Genomic DNA, 18,776 nt, shown 5'->3' with positions numbered 1-18,776 from the left:
ATGATTAAACATAATACATATTATATAGATTTGATTTGGGAATAGTAGCGTGTCCAGGCAAGAACCGCCAAAGCTTATAGGTAGTTAGTATGTGTTAAAAACAGAGATGGACAAATACATAGGGCTAAAAAGAAGAGCTAAAATACAGCTAAAAGTGGTGAATGGAAGAGGAGTTAGTCCACAACCCAGCTCCTCCAGTCTACGGCAGTTAGCCCGTCCTGGCCCTGCCTGGTTGTGGAGCCTGATTGCCACCGGCACAAAGGACTGCCCGAAGCACTTTGTGGTATGTTGGGGGGGGGGGGGGGGGAGAGATAAGTATGTGGCTAAACGTGGACCATATACTGTGTATACACCAATACACGGTAAACGTGGACCATATACCGTGTATACACGGTAGGGCTGAGCCCAAACGTTCGAACCTTCGTTCGTTATGTTGGCATTCGAATTCTAAATAAAAATTTGAATTTTTTTATACAATTTGTATACAGTTGCAGATAAAGATTAGGCTACACTAATATTATAGTATTAAAAGAAACTGATTAGTTATATTCATTAAAGAAAGTTGATTTAGTTCGGCTGGGGCTGGTAAGTTGATTTAATAAAAAAGAAAAGACTCATTTAATCAGATGAATCACTTTATTCAAATTGAGGATTTATTTTGAGGATATTTATAAAGAAAATAATAATAATAATAAAAACGCTAAATCTTTTTTTGAAATTAAAAACGAAGGTTCGAATGTTCGCTCGAAAAACCCTGACGAAGTTCGAATCCCAAAAACAGGCTTCGGGGACAGCCTTAATACACGGGTGCAGTATACACAAGGTACTAGCGATGTTCGATATTGGCTTTTTTACCTATACCATTACCGATGGTCCTATACAACAAGAGGTGCAAATCCAGAGCCTGCAGGATAATGAAAGATCCTCACCCCCCCAACAACAGCCTGTTCATGCTGCTGCGGTCAGGCAAACGCCTGCGAGCACCAGTAACGAGGACAGAGAGACTTAGGCTCAGCTTCTTCCCCCAGGCCATCAGAGCCTTGAACACTGAACTCTCCACGCACAAGCACACATGAGCACACGCACAACACACACACTGTACACGCTCACACACTAGCAGCGACTTTAACATGAGCACACACACTCATGCTGCACACGCTCACACTATGGACACTTTACAGAAGGAAAGGTCACTTTAAGAATAGTATAGCTTGAGATTGTATAATATAGCAGTGTACATAAAGACCCAATGCCTCATCCGTAGCTAACAGTGTACTGCACTGCCACAGGACCTAGCATGTCCGACCATGCTCTGTAAATAGCTCATGTACATATACCGATATGCCTACTTTGTTTACTTGTTTATTGTACTATGTCGCTCTATTGGTTGGACTCTTATTATTATTACTTGTATTATGCACATCGTTGCGGGTGAGACCCCCCGCATTTCACTGTATACCTGTTAGGGCTGTCTTAAATACTTCGAAGCTTCGTTCGATGGCACAAGCTTCGAACATTAAAAAAAAATCGAAGTTTCAAAAACAATTTGTTTATTTTTTACTTCAATTTTTGTGTGTGCCGCGCGTGCGCATGGGGCCATTGGGTGGGCCCGGGGGATGAATACACTGGAGGAAAGTAACCCAGCTCAGCACTGCCCAAATTATATCATCACTATTGCCTGTTTGAAGGATATCATCCTCAAACACATATACACCTACATGCCTTGTAGAATTCCACACATAAGAAAGAAAGATACTGGGATGAATAAACAAAATAGGAAATAAAATGTAGAAATGCATGCAATACATAGATAAATATGAATCTCCATATATGAAATAGAACATTTAGATAAGGTGCTACTGAGATATTTTGGTGAGTTCTTTGTATTTTTGTGGAAGTAGCCCTTCTTAAAAATGCATGAACATTCACTGATAATTGGTCTGTAGTGGAGTCTACAAGGTCTACATTGCCGGACCATGTAGAATCCGGACCTTGTAGACTGACATAATTCTGTGCATAGTTTAGTCTACACGGGCCATATTTCAAATAATCAAAATCTTACTTCATTCATCTTAAACATTCTTGATTTGGGGGATTGGTAGTTCCCATGTTCAAATGACAACAGCGATCCACTTTGAATTAAATCACACAGCCGAGTGAAACCTTGTTGGCTGCGTCACAGTCACGAAAGGGGCTACTTAATTCATTAATCCAATCCACTTTATTTATAGAGCACATTTAAAAACAACAACGTTTTTACGAAAGTGCTGTACAAGTCCCACAATATAAGATAAAAAAAAATATATATATATATATATATATAAAATCGAAGCTTCGAATTAAAATCGAAGCTCGGCCCCGAAGCTTCGATTGCCAAAAAAAGCTTCGAAGGTCAGCCCTAATACCTGTATGCCGTGACAAATAAAACTCTTGTATCTTGTATCTTGTACCGATATTGTCCAACTCTTAATTTCCGATACCGATATATGCAGGGTCCCCCCCCCCCCCCCCCCCCCCCCCCCAAAACTGAATAATTTCAGGTAATTAACATTACATATCTCTTCTCGTGGAATTAGCACAACATTATGCATACTTTTGACAATAAATAAAATCAGAATTTGTTCTTACTTGCTTGCCTGGGTAAATAAAGGTAAAATAAATGTAAAAAAAACAAAGTTTATTTTTTTTAGTTTTTTTTTTTTAAACCGATACCGATAATTTCAGATATCACATTTTAATGCCAATATCGGCAGATAATATCGGACATCCCTACAAGGTACCCTAACTGGCAGGGTATGCAATGCATCATTATGTTGTAGTCCGTGCCGGTTAGGTGGTAAGAGTCATTGGATTTATATTTGTCTGAGCCAAACCTAAGCTGTGTAGTGTCTGTGTATATATGTATTGTAATTATAAATAATGTATATAATACACTTTTTTTACGCATAAAGAATTTTGAATCATGACCTCAAAATCGAAATTTGTGCCAGGGTTAGCTTAGTTAGCATTAGCAGCTACCGTTAGTTAAGGTTTTTACCGCTCGCAGAGTTTTCACTTCACATAGAAACAGCACAACTTGTGAGAGGAGTTGTCATAGTGCTGTGAACGGCCGGGCTGAAGAGCTAGATGTCATAGCTTCTAAAATGTAAGGTCTGCTGATCTGTCCATTATGAAATGACAATTGTGTGTTGACACACCCAGTCGCCCACTACACAAAGCGTGCTCTCTCTCTCACTCTCTCTCTCGCTCTCTCAAGCACACACTGCTCTGGTCATGAATCCACTCAACTCATACAAAATACGCATCGGGCTATTATTCTAAATGTATCGATACTAATAAAATGGAGTATTGAACCGTTTTTAACAGCTGGGTATCGCAATACTTTTCTAGTATCGGTGTATCGTGCAACCCTACTCAGGAGTTCTATACAGTGATCAGTGACTTATTTAAAATCTCCTTCTTCTCTCTGCAGCACCTGTTCAGGGAACCAGAGAAGAAGCCTCCCACCGTGGTCTCCAACACCTTCACAGCCCTCATCCTCTCACCCCTGCTGCTGCTGCTCATTCTGGTACTTGTTATTTCATCCTCTCACTCTTCTTCCTGCTGCTGCTCATTCTGGTACTTGTTATTTCATGCTCTCACTCTTCCTCCTGCTGCTCATTCTGGTACTTGTTATTTCATCCTCTCACTCTTCCTGCTGCTGCTCATTCTGGTACTTGTTATTTCATCCTCTCACTCTTCCTCCTGCTGCTCATTCTGGTACTTGTTATTTCATCCTCTCACTCTTCCTCCTGCTGCTCATTCTGGTACTTGTTATTTCATCCTCTCACTCTTCCTCCTGCTGCTCATTCTGGTACTTGTTATTTCATCCTCTCACTCTTCCTCCTCCTGCTGCTGCTCATTCTGGTACTTGTTATTTCATCCTATCACCCCTGCTGCTGCTCATTCTGGTACACCGGGTATATTGCTGTTCATTTATGTCTGTGGAGCATTCTAAAAGTTGATTTCTCTACTTGAGTAATTCATGCTCGAGTACCTGATCTGGAAAAACGTATTAATTAAGAAAAGAAATTACTTGTGTCCATCACTAGTAGTATCGGCCCATGATAATTATTTGTTTCATATATCTATATCCGTCCAATAAGCAAAGCTGTGTGTATGTCTATATATATCGGCAAACGGAAATCGACTGGTGACGGTGATTTATTTTTTTATTGATTGCATTGGTTCAGTGAGAAAACTGGGCCGATGTGAACAACTGATGATTATTTATCTGTCTAGCTGCCGTTGTGTGTGTTTTTAATTATTTTGGCCACGCAGTTTGTTTGGGTAACCGTTCTTGCATGTGATGATGGAATGCTCAATTAGCATTGAGGGCTAACATTGTTTCAGTATGTACAGAAATGGTATGTACACAATTAGATTATCATAGTAATTCGTTTTTTGTTTAAATACAGATCAAAATGTCTATCTGTGCATTCCTAGAATTCTAGTATTCATTGTGGAGCAAGGCTGTTCAGAGTGAAACCTTGATACCCAGTGAATTAAACCGTAGTTGATGAATCACGCAACACTTCAAAAGCAGTGTTAGGGGCCGTGTCGACAGCCAGCTTTTTCTGAGTTGCCAGCTCCTTTCTGTCATTCATTTCTATGCTAAAGACGCGACAGGCACGCTCCTTTTCCCAACGCCGCGCCTCGCGTTTTAGCGCTCTTGGCGGCTAGCGTTTTTGGCGGAGCGCTCCCAGCGCATAAAGTTGAAAATAGTTTGACTTTGAGAGGAGCGCCGCTCATCAAGGTAACTTTTTTCGACCAACCAATCAAAATCGAGCAAGTGGCGGAGCCGCGGGAGTCGCGAGACTAAAGCAGATTGAGGTCCGGAGTTCTGGAAACGCTCTGAGCATGCATATTTTTGATTTTCAAAGCGGTCTACCTTGAAAAAAACGTTGTCTGTGGACACAAGTCCTTATACCGTTTTTTTATTTTATTTTTTAACCCTGACATGATCACTGAGTAAAGGTTATTATTACAATAGACCATAGATGTAAAATAATTAATGAAGTTTATACAATAATAGACTGATCTGCCTTTTTCTCTTGCTTCTTTTGTTTGCCGCTCTGTGGATTTCAAAGAAGCTTTTTTATGCATTTGTTTTGTATTTCTGTCCTCTAGTGGTTTAAACTTGGGGCCAACATCTCCAACTTCACCTTCACTACCAGCACAGTTCTGTTCCACATAGGACACGCAGGTCAGTCCCTCAACACCTGAGCAGAGAACATGATTATGCAGCTGTTTTACTTTATTTTACTTTATTGCTTCACAGCAGTTTGTGATGGTTCTGATTGACAGTAGTACTAATTTATATATTTTATACCTAGTTTAATCGCCTGTACGTTGTATATTATTATTGCACTTTACTGTTACATTTGCACTCTGGTTGGATGCCAAACCTCTTTTCGTTGTACTGTCCTTGCCCTGTGTGTAATGACAATACAATTTAATCTAATATAAATTCCCCAACGGGATTAATAAAGGAACACTTGACTTGACTTGGGCATGTTTGTTTCAGCCATGTTGGGCCTGATGTACGTCTACTGGACCCATCTCAACATGTTCCAGACCCTCAAGTACCTGGCCGTCATCGGGAGTTTTACTTTCTTCTTCGGGAACCACATGCTGGCCCAGAAAGCAGTCAAGAGGTAATGTCTTTTTCAGAGAGCTACACAGAGAGCCCCCGACCTCGGGGAGAAAGTCTGGCCCCTTTCAGACGAGCGGGGACTCCAGGTGCTTTGGGACCCTCTCTGCGGTTCTTAGCTCCGAGCCCGTTTTTTTTTAAAAGGGCCTACTGTTTGGCGCCGGCTCCTCAGTAGGTCCCCAGGGGCCAGCTGTCAGGGAAGTGTGGCAGGAAGAGTGAGTGTACGGCTCACGGCTCCGTGGCACCAGGGGGAAAAAGCGCGCTCACTAGATCTGTGCGGGTGACAACCTGAGTGGGCGATTTCCTCAAGCCATCAATATGAGCGTTCAAAAAGGCCAAAGTGACTCATTGTGTTCCCGGTATTGCTGGCTGAAGACGTCAATCTCTTTTAATGGCTCACTTTTACTCTGGAGTAACCGATGCTCCCATCTTTTGTTGCCATAAGCCATTTAATTACACTTAACGAGTACAAGATTACAATTGATGATAATCGCCAGTGTAATTTTCCTATTGAGGTGTTTTTCTGCTTGACTTACCACTAGCCACTGTCCTTGTAGCTTAGTGCCTTGTTTCTTTTAACCCTTTCTTTTCCACTCTTTGCTTTAAATGTCTCTTTACTCCTCTTCCAGGATTGCTGCAGAGCAAAGTAGTAGGTTGGCAAAGTATAGGAGCCTACGATAAAGGCCTCTTTTCTTGTAACAAATGGCTGGTCTTCCAGGCTGAAGTAAGGGCATCCCCACAGATTTGCATTCCAGTGCATCTCCATATGGCCTGCCTAATGCATGGCTGTGTGGTGCTCACTCAACTCACTCTTACTTCCGAGTGTTTCATGTGTACTTGACGCCCCCGGCTTGCCCCTCACTCATCCCACCCCTGAAGGGATGTTCCATCCGTTTTAAGAAGCCCGTCTGATTTTGCTACAAATTATGGGAGTCATTTCACCTACGCCAGTGTGTTTGTGTTTTTGTGATATTAGAAGAGATTTTTTTATTGGCGTTTGTTAGCATTGCTAGTGGAGGCCAATGGGGTTTCAAATCCCATTTGAAAAATCACAATCATAGCTTCTTAACGGTGCACTATATAGTTAAAATTCTAAAGGTATATTTTCATAACTGAATAAACAAACGGTCCTCAAAGGAATATTGTCTCTCTGGAATATTGTTTGAAGCTAGAAGACTACCTGAAAAGTTACTGTTTCACTATTCGTACAATGGCAGGACCCTTTAGTTTCATAAACATATGCTAGACTTACTTTTTGATTCTGAGTAATCTCGTTTAGCCAGACCTCCGTTTCATTGTAAAAAAACAAAACAAAAAAAACAACAGTGGCCTGTCTTTAGGTTCAAAGTGCTGCAGAATGATTTTGATTCATGACATAAGATTGATTTTATGATGACGTTACATGTATATTAAATGTATTTTTAGGGGGAAAACTCTCATTGTGGCTTTAAATGTGATTTTTCAGATAAATAGTTTTTAAAACATTTGACTTTCACAAGCATCGCTAACGAATGCTATTTGTTTTCTATTCTACTTATAATATTTCAAAAACACTATTTTGGATGGACTGAAGTGCCGGATTACAAATCGGATAGGCTTCATAAAATGGGTGGAGTTTCCCTTTAACCTTGGTGTCCATGCATTATTAAAACCTCCATGACATTCTAACACATATGGATGTGTCCGTAGTTTCTGTTGTAACATAACCATTTTAGTGACATGTTTTGTGTTTGTGTTCATAAGCAAGGATCTGCAATGTTAAAGGGGCACTTTTATTATGCACATAATCTCACACATATCCCCAAACTGTAAACGCACATTAATTTCTTTTGACCGTCTTTGAATGTGTCCTCCAGTGATGTCATTGGAGGACATTGAATCCGTGTGTTGTGTTAATTACAGCTCAATGACATTATCTAGATGAAAAGAAAATAGCTAAATGGATTGCTATTTTTCATCTCCAGTCCTCTGATGACATCACTGGAGGACATAATCAAACTCATTGGGCCTCATTCACTAAACTTTTCTTAAATTCTTCTTTTGTTCTTGGGGGGGGGGGGGGACATGGGATACATGAAACATGGATTTTGTGTGTGAATTTTACCAGATGATCCTATTTAGTTTCTAAATGGGATACACTGCCAGTTAATGTTAATTGGCATAGGTAGTAGGGCTGGGTATCGCCACTGATTTCCCAAAACTATTCGATTCCGATTCACAAGGTCCCGAAACGATTCGATTAAATGCTATACAATTTAAATGGTTCAAGGAACTCTCTTAACATGTTGCATTGTAAAAATTATCAATGTTTACATTAAGAATAGACTCAAGCAGTTACATGAATGTACTTTTTATTGGAACATAGGCGTTTGCATTAGGGCTGTCTTAAATACTTCGAAGCTTCGTTCGATGGCACAAGCTTCGAACATAAAAAAGAATCAAAGTTAAAAAAAAATTAATCAAATCTTGCGCCTCCATTCCAATGAAACGAAAGTAAGCGGCGCCTTCCCGCCTCCATTCCAATGAAACTAAAGTAAGCGGCGCCTCGACTCCACCTATCTACAACAAGCACATGGAGATTATCTGTGTTGAAAACAACAAGGACATGTGCAGCAGACATGTCGACGAAGAAGCGAAGCAATGCCGTTTGTTATTTAAGACTATGTCGGACAGATTTGTGTTCATTGTGCTGCTTTTTTAAAGTGTCCCGACCCATATAAAAATATATCTTAATAAAACGTGCTTAATTAAGTCGAATTCTGCCTTTGTCTCTATCAACTACATATAAATATTTATATAATTGTTTGCTTGATAGACGAAGGTTGCAACATAATTATGTAATGTCATGTCGTTGGCTGTGAGAGCAGCCCCACTGCACCCAGGCAGGGCAGCCGAGTGAAACCTTGTTGGCTGTGTTAGTCACGAAAGGGCTACTTAATTAATTAATCAATCCAATCCACTTTATTTATAGAGCACATTTAAAAACAACAACGTTTTTTTGGAAAATACCTATCCCGAGGCCAAACTTAATTGCCGACCCCTGGTCTACACCCTCCCTAGACCGACATTGGGGCAATGCGCGCAATGACCAGGAAGGGAATTGGCATAACGACAACAAAAATTGGGGGATACATCTTTTTTTCTTTTTTTTTTATCGATCTTGGAATTTTATTAATCAATAATCGCTAATTCAAATGAAGATCGATTCGGAATCAGGAAATCAATTTTCTTAACCCAGCCCGAATAGTAATATGTAATGCTATGCTAGTTACACATCATAGCTGTAATATGTAATGCTATGCTAGTTACACATCATAGCTGTAATATGTAATGCTACGCTAGTTACACATCATAGCTGTAATATGTAATGCTACGCTAGTTACACATCATAGCTGTAATGTGTAATGCTACGCTAGTTACACATCATAGCTGTAATATGTAATGCTATGCTAGTTATACATCATAGCTGTAATATGTAATGCTACGCTAGTTACACATCATAACTGTAATGCTATGCTAGTTACACATCATAGCTGTAATATGTAATGCTATGCTAGTTACGCATCGTAGCTGTAATATGTAATGCTACGCTAGTTACGCATCGTAGCTGTAATGTTACGCTAGTTATGCATTGTAGCTGTAATATATAATGCTACACTAGTTATGCATTGTGGCTGTAATATGTAATGCTATGCTAGTTATGTATCATAGCTAATGGGTAATGCTTTAGCTGTAATATGTAAGGCTACGCTAGTTACATATCATAGCTGTAATAGGTAATGATTTAGCTGTAATATGTAATGCTATGCTAGTTACGCATCATAGCTGTAATATGTAATGCTATGCTAGTTACGTATCATGGCTGTAATGGGTAATGAGTTAGCTGTAATATGTAAGGCTACGCTAGTTACGTATCATAGCTGTAATAGGTAATGATTTAGCTATAATATGTAATGCTACTCTAGTTATGCATCGTAGGCGTAGCTGTAATATGTAATAATATGCTAGTTGCGTATCATAGCTGTAATGGGTAATGCTTTAGCTGTAATATGTAAGGCTACGCTAGTTGCGTATCATAGCTGGTCAAAGAACCGGGTAGTGAGAAGAATTTAAGAACCCTCGGGGGTCAGAGTATCTGCTTTTATCTAATGTTTAAATTGTTATTTTCACTCGATTCAACATATCGGCACCCGGAGAGCAGACACACTCTGTTGATATTTTAACAAATCGAGTTATTTCATCAACTTCGTCGTGAGTGTTTGACAAATAGGTCGCCCAAATTTTATGTTTAGAATTTTTCAATGGTAAAGTTTAGTTAATTTTAATGTTCATTCGACCGGCTGAAGCTAGTGTAATGTTGCATATTACAGACTGGGACCAGCAAATGGGGATCCAGCAAACGATAAACTGTCTTGTCAAACAAAATTTGTGCACAGCTATTTACAGTTTTCGGGTACATGTGAGATTATGTGCAAAATAAATAGTCAATGGGTCTCATTCTCCAAGGACTTACGACAAAAAGGGCTTTCTCTTAGGGCCATTTGAGACCTTTTCGGGCCGATTTTGGGATTCACCAACCGTCCCAATAAAACATATATAATTAATATTATATTATAATATATTTTCTATATTCATGTCTTGCCCGAAAAGGTCTCAAATGGCCCTAAGAGAAAGCCCTTTTTGTCGTAAGTCTGTTGGAGAATGAGACCCATTGTTTGTCAGTGAAGTGCCCTTTTAAGACATTTCTCATGAGAATCTTTGGCATAATTATCTTTGTATTTGTCGTGAATCTGTGCAGAGAAATGCATGCGTCAACCCTTAACATGACTTGTTAAGTTGTTAGTAATCCAGTTTTAAACCTTGGAATGTAGTGCCTTGATGGTAGATACAGTGATGTTTCGTTCATGTTGATGTAGATCTGAAAAGTCCAATGTGAAATGTATTTTTCTCTTTCAGAATTGCGTCAAAATGAGGACAAAAAACACTGAAGACACAGATGAAGATTTTTTTTCTTTTTTTTCAAGGACACAAAAAAATCATACTGTTGGGAAGAATGAAGAAATAATGTATCATGAATCCGATTGACAATTTAAACAAAGAAAAATACAGTTTGTAAATGTGATTACATGGTGTCGCTGGGCGGCTGGTCAGACGCTCCTACTGAGGCTGGAAAGCTAACAATCCTTGCACTTCATTTTCCTGTGATTTTTGTTTTTGTCCCAATATTTTCTAAGGCCTGTGGTTTATTTTATGGGGTTCGTTATTTTTTTCTACATTCCTTATTCCCGTCGCTCAACGCCCCATCTAACCTGAAGCACTGCAATACTGTTTGCATTCTAAGACTTGTAGATCCATCGACAGTGTTCAATAACCATGACTGTAAGGTGTGTTTGACCATTTTTGCATAAGTGTGGAAGATGAGAGCTATTGTCTTCACTCCCATGATTAAGAAGTTAAAAAAATAAGTTACTGTACCCAAGTAAAAGAGGAAAGGAATGACCACATAAGTTATGGGCAATGCCAGGAATGGAGATGTTTGTTTTGTAATGAAAAGGAAATAAAAGACTAAAGGACAGTTGAGTTTTGAGGGTTTTTTTCTGAGTGAGACACATCTGAAAACGGTATATTTGAAAGATTCATTAAATGAGAAATCATACAAGTGATTGCTTTAGTTGGAGGAAGAAAAATAAATAAAATCCCATCCTTCTGTTTTTCACAGAAGGCACTACAAAAATCGGAAATTCATCAAGGCACAAGAACTGAAATGTAGATTTTCTTTACTTGGCTTTAATGGGATAATATTTACACCTGAAAATGAATGTTCAGAGCGGTGCAGAAGAGGGGGTGCAGCAGTTTGTTTTCACTTTGTCCACGTAGGCATTCTCAACGATGTAGTCTGTAATGACCAAATATCTTTGATTAGGTTAAAGATAATCATTTTCAAATATTACACAGTGAATGCTTAAAACAATTATGGCATATTAACAGAATTCCTTAAGAGAAGTCAAAGTGAATGCAAAGGTTTGAATGCATGTTTGTTTCTGTGGTTGTTACCTTGTTCTGTTAGCATTCCCTTGTCATCCCCTGTATCTCTTGTTTTCTATGGATGGATGTAAGATCCTGTTCATACGTTCCTTCATAGATGTCTGACTGACGTTTCACATAGCCGTTACCTCTATGGAAAGCATAAAACAATTCATTCTTAGCAGGATTACTTAATAGTATTCTGTGATTTAGTAGTTTTGTGACTTTCTTTTCCCCTGATGAATTTCCAAAGGGTCAGATTAAAAATGTTTCTTCTTACCTGCTATCACTGGGACAGGTGCATACATTTTAATTATGACCGGTCGTTTGACGAAACGTTGTGATTATTACATTTGTCAAAAGGTTTAATTTACATTTACTTTGTCATTTAGCTGACGCTTTTATCCAAATCGACTTACAAGTTCTGTACGACAAGTCATCACTGTAGAGCCTTCCACTTACCCTAATCTTTTCCCCATGATGGTCTGGAGGAACTTCCTGGCAGAGATTTGCCCCAGGACCTTCCTGTAGCTGTTGGTGAAGATGGCATCTGCATGTCGTCCCAAGCTAAGATGGAGAATGAAGACTCTTTACATTGGATATTTAATACAGTGGTTGGTTCGTACGGGCACTGGAAATCCTTGAAAATGCTTGTATTTCAATGTGGTGTTTTCAAGGTTTGAAAGGTGCTTTAATTGTGTATAAAGTGCTGGAAAGTTATTGAAATTGTAATTGCACTGTATACTTTCATAATAACTCCCTATCTAACTGAATAGTTAGGTTTTTAGGCAGTGGCGGCCGGTGACACGTGAAGTAGGAGGGTACATGGTGAATAACACCATGTTACAATTGTGTCGCTAGAGATTTCGCTCAGAGCATATTCAGCACCTTCATGAGATCAAGTGTACAAAAAATCTAAGCAAATGAATAAAGGGAAGATGATTAAAGAGAAGGATTTGTAGATACAGTAATAAATTATAATACATTTTAATTATAAATTCATATTTGACCTTGAACTTGACCTTATTATGGCCAAGGCTCCTCTTTCCAATGGCAGTGTTAAATCTGGATTTAGTCATTTCCTCTCGGTTTTACGATAAAAGATATAATTAGCATTTTTTCCATAAATTCTTATTTTCGGTAAATCTTATAAAACATCGGTAAAAATTTAAATATACTTGTTATACAATATATTTGTTGCCTGTCGATTGCCCTTTCAGGTGACAAAATCCGTTCAGCGGTTCTCGAGTTACATGCCGATATGTGAGACGTGCGCCAAAGTACACATTACCACCCCTGACTCCCGGGGGTCTAGTTCAGTCAATCATTTAGCAATCTTGAAAATTCTTGGACAGGGTTGGACACGATTTATGATTAAAAAAAACAAGCATGGTCAATTAAGGCTCAAGGAGCTGATTGACTGCCTATAAAGACTGTTCTCTTATTTTGCACATTTTCAGTAAATATTTCATTGAAATTGAAGTTTTATCGGGTGATTATTTTAGTGATTGTTTCATATTGGCTCAGCCAGGTTATATAGTATGCCAAGTCGACATAATTTTTATTGTTTATAGCACAATAACATCTGATTTAATGCGATGGAAGAAGTGAAATTATCATTTTGAGTACATATTTAATTTACCACAGCCGCATAAGATGCTGTAAAAGCTTGAAAAGTGCTTTTGGAAAAGGTGTAAGAACCCTCAAAATGGGGTCCAGGTCCTTGAGGAGGTGCCCCAGAAAATGTGAATAATTTCACTATTATTCATTCACTAGACGTTAAGCCCAATGGGAGAATATACTGTGTAAGAGTGACCATCAATTTGGGGGTCCTTCATATGAAAAAAACATTTTGGGAACAGTTTACAGGATGCCTATGCAGTAAAGGAAAATTACGAATTGTTGTACTAGATGGAGTGAACATGTATACATTTCAGGTTTCAATGGATGAATAGGAATGGACACAATGTAACAGAAATAAGATATTCCTTAATCCTTATCTTATTTCTGTTACATTGTGTCCATTCCTATTCATCCATCCTAAATTTAATACCTCAGAGGAACAACCATCTCACTCCGTTTTAGGTTTTCAGAGGAACAATGTTTATCTAATGTTAAGAGTTGTGTACATTCAATACACATTCACGCTACAAGTGAATTAGATTCTGACTTTACAACTGCAGATGCATCATATGGTTCCTCTTCTGATGGGTTTAGTTCTATTTTCCAACAGCCACTCAGCCTGTACGGGGATGCTGACCGTAGCTCTGCGTCTTGCCCAGGAGGAGAGCCGTCTCCCAGCAGCCCAACTGGATTCTCTAGGGAAGACGTCATCAGGATGGACATGTCCCTCTGACCAAACCTGAGAAACACAGCATCACAAAAGAACCCTTACGATAAAGATATGGTGGGAGTTTGACGGTAATCAGTTGTACCCACGGCCATTTTATAGATAATTAACCCTGGTAAAAGTTATGTATCGTCACGGTACCAATAATACCGTGGTACAGTATAATTACATTTAAACCATGATACTGTTGGTAATATCATGATATTTCCATAGTTTCTGGTCAATACATCATCATAGTGACCAGAAAATTAAGGAAATATGGTATCATGATATCATGGGACATAGTGACCACCCCCCAACAACATGAATCTAAGTGTCATTATGAAACTCAATTAAAAGGTATTGACAATGAATGAATTGATTGATTGATTGAAAAGTTTATTAACAGATTGCAGAATGGGTACAGTACAGTACATCTCAATACATACAATTGTTAAGGGGATGCAGACCAGAGAAAGACTTTCGTCTTGTTTCCACCAGGGTCCCCCATTTTCAATTCATCATAACATATATGACATACATGACATACAGATAGACAGTACTGCTACATCTATACATTTATGACATATCAGATTTGCAAATACAGTACTGTTTGTGATACAAAAGTGTCCAGAAAAGGAGTGTATATACATTTGGCGTAGAAACTGTACATTGGAGGAGGTTGGTGGGGTGGGGTTGGGTGGGTTGGGTGAGGGCTGTACATTGGAGGTGGGGGGGGGGGGGGGGGGGGGGTTGGGTAGGGGACACACACACATTTTACACTGTACATTGGAATGTTGACAAAGCCTTACTTGGTCATTTACTGTACAACTAGGTTAGGACATTTGTAGGGGCCAGTTTCGAATTGCAGTCTCACGTAGGTGTTTTTTGAGAGTGTTTTTGAAGGTGGGTAGTGATTCACATTCCTTTACAGCTTTAGGCAGGGCGTTCCACATTGATGTGGCATAATTGCGAAACGTGTTTAGTCCCTTGTTTGAGCCGAATCTGGGTTTTACATGATTTGTGGAGCTCCCTCTGGTGTTGTGATCGTGGTATTCACTGACCTTTGGGAAGTATTTTGACATGTACATGGGTACCTTGGTCGCGTAGTGTATCTTGTAGACCAGGCCCATTGCAAGTTGCTGTACTCTGTCGTCTACTCTAAGCCATCCTAGGTTGTCAAAGTGGGCAGGGGTGAGGTGGGTTCTAGGAGTCAGGTCAAGTAGTAGTCTGACTAGCTTGTTTTGAGATGTTTGTAATTTGTTTTTTAGTGCCTTTGAGGTGCTTTGGTACCATGAGGTGCAAGCATAGTCGTAGTACCCTTGAATGAGTGCTCCTGCTAGAGTCTTCAGGGTATTCTTGTTTACCAGAGAGGAGATCCGGTACAAGAATCGCGTTCGTTGGTTGACTTTTTTTATTACATTGGATGCCATTTTGTCACAGGAAAGATTAGCCTCTAGGATGGAACCCAGGTAGGTAATTTCATCTTTCCTTGTGATAATATTGTCACCCACTGTAACCGAGAAGCCGTCGGTCTTGCTGAGTTTGTTATTTGAACCGAAGAGAATGGACTCTGTTTTGCCCATGTGTAATGATAGTTTGTTGTCGGCGAGCCATATGCAGATTTTGCCTAGTTCCGAGCTGAGGGCTTTTTCAACCTGCAACTTGTTCTTGTCAGAGACCAGCAGGGCTGAGTCGTCCGCAAACAGGAACAAGTTGCAGTCACAAGCTGACGACATGTCATTTGCATAAATTAGGAATAGTAGCGGTCCTAGTATGCTTCCTTGTGGAACACCACAGCTCACTGTGAGGGGGGGGGATAGGGTACCGTTTACTTCCACCATCTGTTCCCTCCCCTCCAGGTAGGATTGTATCCAGCTCACTGATAAACTATCAAAACCAATTGCTTTTAGCTTGTCAATCAGAATGGTGTGATTGACAGTGTCGAAGGCCTTTTGTAGGTCCAGCATGACCATGCCGCAGTATTTGCCCGCGTCCACCTCTTGTTTGATGTGGTCGTTCAAGTAGAGAAGGCATGTGTCAGTGGAGTGGGATGTTCTGAAGCCAGATTGGAATTCGTAGATTAGATTTTTTTCCGCGAGGTACTTTTCGATCTGTTCGTATACTATTTTTTCCATGACTTTCGAGATGGATGTAAGGATAGAAACAGGGCGGTAGTTACCCGGGTCTAATTTGCTGCCCTTTTTGTGCAGGGGTGTTACTCTCGCAATTTTGAAGTCCTTGGGGACGTGTCCCTGTTTTATGGAGAGGTTTATTATGTGTGTGATGACTGGGGTGATGGCTGCTGCTGAGTCTCTGAGGAATGAAAACTTTATTTAACAGATTGCAGAATGGGTACAATACAGTACGGCTCAATACACACAATTGTTAAGGGGATGCAGACCAGAGAAAGACGTTTGTCTTGTTTACATCAGGGTCCCCCATTTTCAATTCATAGTGACATTTATGACATACACAACATACATGACATCATGCCATTTATGGCATAGGGACATACATGACATACAGGTATATAGTACTGTTACATTTGTGATATATACGATATGCAAATATACAGTACTGTTACCCATAGATCCTAACAGAGAATACATATGATGGGGAGTAGACTGTCTATTAGGGGGGGTTGGACATTTACGGTGGCCAGTTTCGAATTGCAGGCGCAGCCTCCCGTAAGAGCGGTTTTGAATGTGGGTAGGGATTCACAACTTTTTATGGCTGTGGGTAGGGCGTTCCACATTGTTGTGGCATAATTGCGAAATGTGTTTAGTCCCTAAGTTGTTTGTGCCGAATCTGGGTTGCACATGATTTGTGGAACTCCCTCTGGTGTTGTGGGCGTGGCATTCACTGACCTTTGGGAAGTATTTCGACACACACATAAAATAGTTGTTTACAATACAACATTACATTAAAATCTTTAGAAATATTTTCGATGAGTCATACTGTAGCTGAATTATATGTTTGATTAAAACAAAACAAAATAGGAATGGCTCCGATTTGCATATCATGAGAATACATTTTTGATTGTGCTAGCTTGACTAGACTGTTACCTTTTTTCCAGAGGGGAAAAAAATCCACCTCATTCTAAATGCAACCTTTCCACTTGTTCTTTTTGTTCCCAGAATAATTATACGTTCATCTACTTCGCCATTGAAAGCTGTGTTTAATGTGCTGTGAAAATGTAGCACACGGTGACTAATTCGGCCATCTTGACCCTTCTTAGCATAACAAGAGCAGAGGGTCACGGTATGACAGCCAGAATGGCCTTGGAAAGATTTAACACACCATGTTTGCTGGATACAGTGATTCTCTCACAGTTCTTTCATACTGTATATATAATTATATATATATCGACCACACCTCGCGTTCGTCTCAGTGTTACGCTCTACGCTCTGAGTGAAGCACATTACTCGTCACACAAACATATACATGATACACTGATTTTCCTTTAAGGTATGAATCCTAAATTCAGTCTAAACTACTTCTGCTGAAACTGAGAGTTAAAGCATTAACTATTATTAATTTATCAACAGCTATATTTAACATTAAAAAAGTAGAAATACAATGAAGATTAAGAAAACATGAACTGATTTAGCAGATTTGGATTTACTATTATCATTATTAGTAGTAGTATTTACATTATTATTATTATTTTATTTTTTTACACACATTCCAATGTATTACAGTTGACTAACTGAAGTATTTCTTGTCAAATTAATTTCCAGAAACGGTATCCTGACATTCATTACTCAATATTTCATAAACAAATATGACTGCAAAGGCCTCAAGATAACTAATAAACCCCAATTAACATATAATCATGGTTACATCTATGTGAGAAATCATTTTGTAAATGTTTAATTTTTTTCAAAAGTTGTCATTTCAGCATGAAAATAACATCAATAACTTCAATAACATAAATGTATTGTTTCCAATGAATCAGCTTTTAATCCATAACTTACCTTATAGATGGGTAGAGTGGGGAGCCTGATGAAGACACCAACAGACAGCAGAACACCAGCAGTGCAGCTCTCTCCATCACCGTGGCCAGTACTGGGAAGAAGGGACAGCAAGATGAAATGACAGAGTAGAAATTACACTAGGAGAAGAAAATGCTGAAGCCACAGTTTCCCCTCACTTGGACTCATCTGATATCTCCGCTGTGGGCGGGTTCCAGTTGGCAGACCTGTATACAACAATATTGGATAAGAAAGGTAATGAAAGTTGTAAGTGAATTTGTTGAACATTCATGAATTCACTTATTCATCCAGGTTCATTATCCTATGTTCCAAATCATCAAAGCTAACCTACTGGATTGTCAAACTAAATAAAACAATACAAAACAAATCTGTTTTTAATCTAAGATATTAATATGTATTGTACATGCTATCAACTATGGTATCCTTGTAGGCTGCTTAAAGATTTAATTTGACAGATCTGCAGTATTCAAGTTACCTTTTTTTGTATGAATTCTGAGCTTTCCTGCAGTCCTTTTTCAGAATTTAGTGTTGTCCACTCTCGTCATCTCGAACTCTCTGTGTGATGGGTACAGGGTAGCAGCTATTGGAGGCGAGACTGAAAGAGTTGAGTGGATTCTCTGTGAGGTTGGTCAGTTTATACTCAACCTGTAATATCCAGTGACATCACACACAGTAATAACTGCTCTCTCTCCCTGAGGTGTCAGAATGCTCTCTCTCTCTCCCTCTGAAACTA

At 39.3% G+C, this 18,776-nt stretch overlaps 2 protein-coding genes across 2 annotated transcripts in view; one reads left to right on the top strand and one right to left on the bottom strand.

Annotated features, from left to right (window-relative positions):
• The window catches only part of rpn2 (ribophorin II), a 38,046-nt gene extending 26,779 nt beyond the window's left edge, over positions 1-11,267 (top strand). Inside the window, exons 14-17 of the mRNA XM_084316074.1 lie at positions 3,473-3,568; positions 5,170-5,245; positions 5,567-5,696; positions 10,649-11,267. Coding sequence (XP_084172200.1) covers positions 3,473-3,568; positions 5,170-5,245; positions 5,567-5,696; positions 10,649-10,664 — 318 coding nt within the window. The 3' untranslated portion in view covers positions 10,665-11,267. The remainder of the gene's footprint in view (positions 1-3,472; positions 3,569-5,169; positions 5,246-5,566; positions 5,697-10,648) is intronic.
• Positions 11,268-11,386: 119 nt separating this feature from the next.
• ghrh (growth hormone releasing hormone) lies at positions 11,387-18,584 on the bottom strand. Its single transcript, XM_084316075.1, has 7 exons — positions 18,519-18,584; positions 18,202-18,249; positions 18,026-18,116; positions 13,977-14,078; positions 12,179-12,283; positions 11,747-11,867; positions 11,387-11,588 (listed from the first exon to the last, which is right to left on the bottom strand). Exons 2-6 carry the CDS (start codon positions 18,209-18,211, stop codon positions 11,756-11,758), a joined length of 420 nt encoding a protein of 139 aa, XP_084172201.1. The 5' UTR covers positions 18,212-18,249; positions 18,519-18,584; the 3' UTR covers positions 11,387-11,588; positions 11,747-11,755.
• Between the last annotated feature and the right edge of the window lie 192 nt (positions 18,585-18,776).

Source organism: Notolepis coatsorum (assembly GCF_963971535.1).
Source record: "Notolepis coatsorum genome assembly, chromosome: 6".
NCBI classification, from domain to species: Eukaryota; Metazoa; Chordata; class Actinopteri; order Aulopiformes; family Paralepididae; genus Notolepis; species Notolepis coatsorum.
Note: the sequence above shows the minus strand (reverse complement) of the source record. Positions and strands in the feature narration are given on the sequence as shown.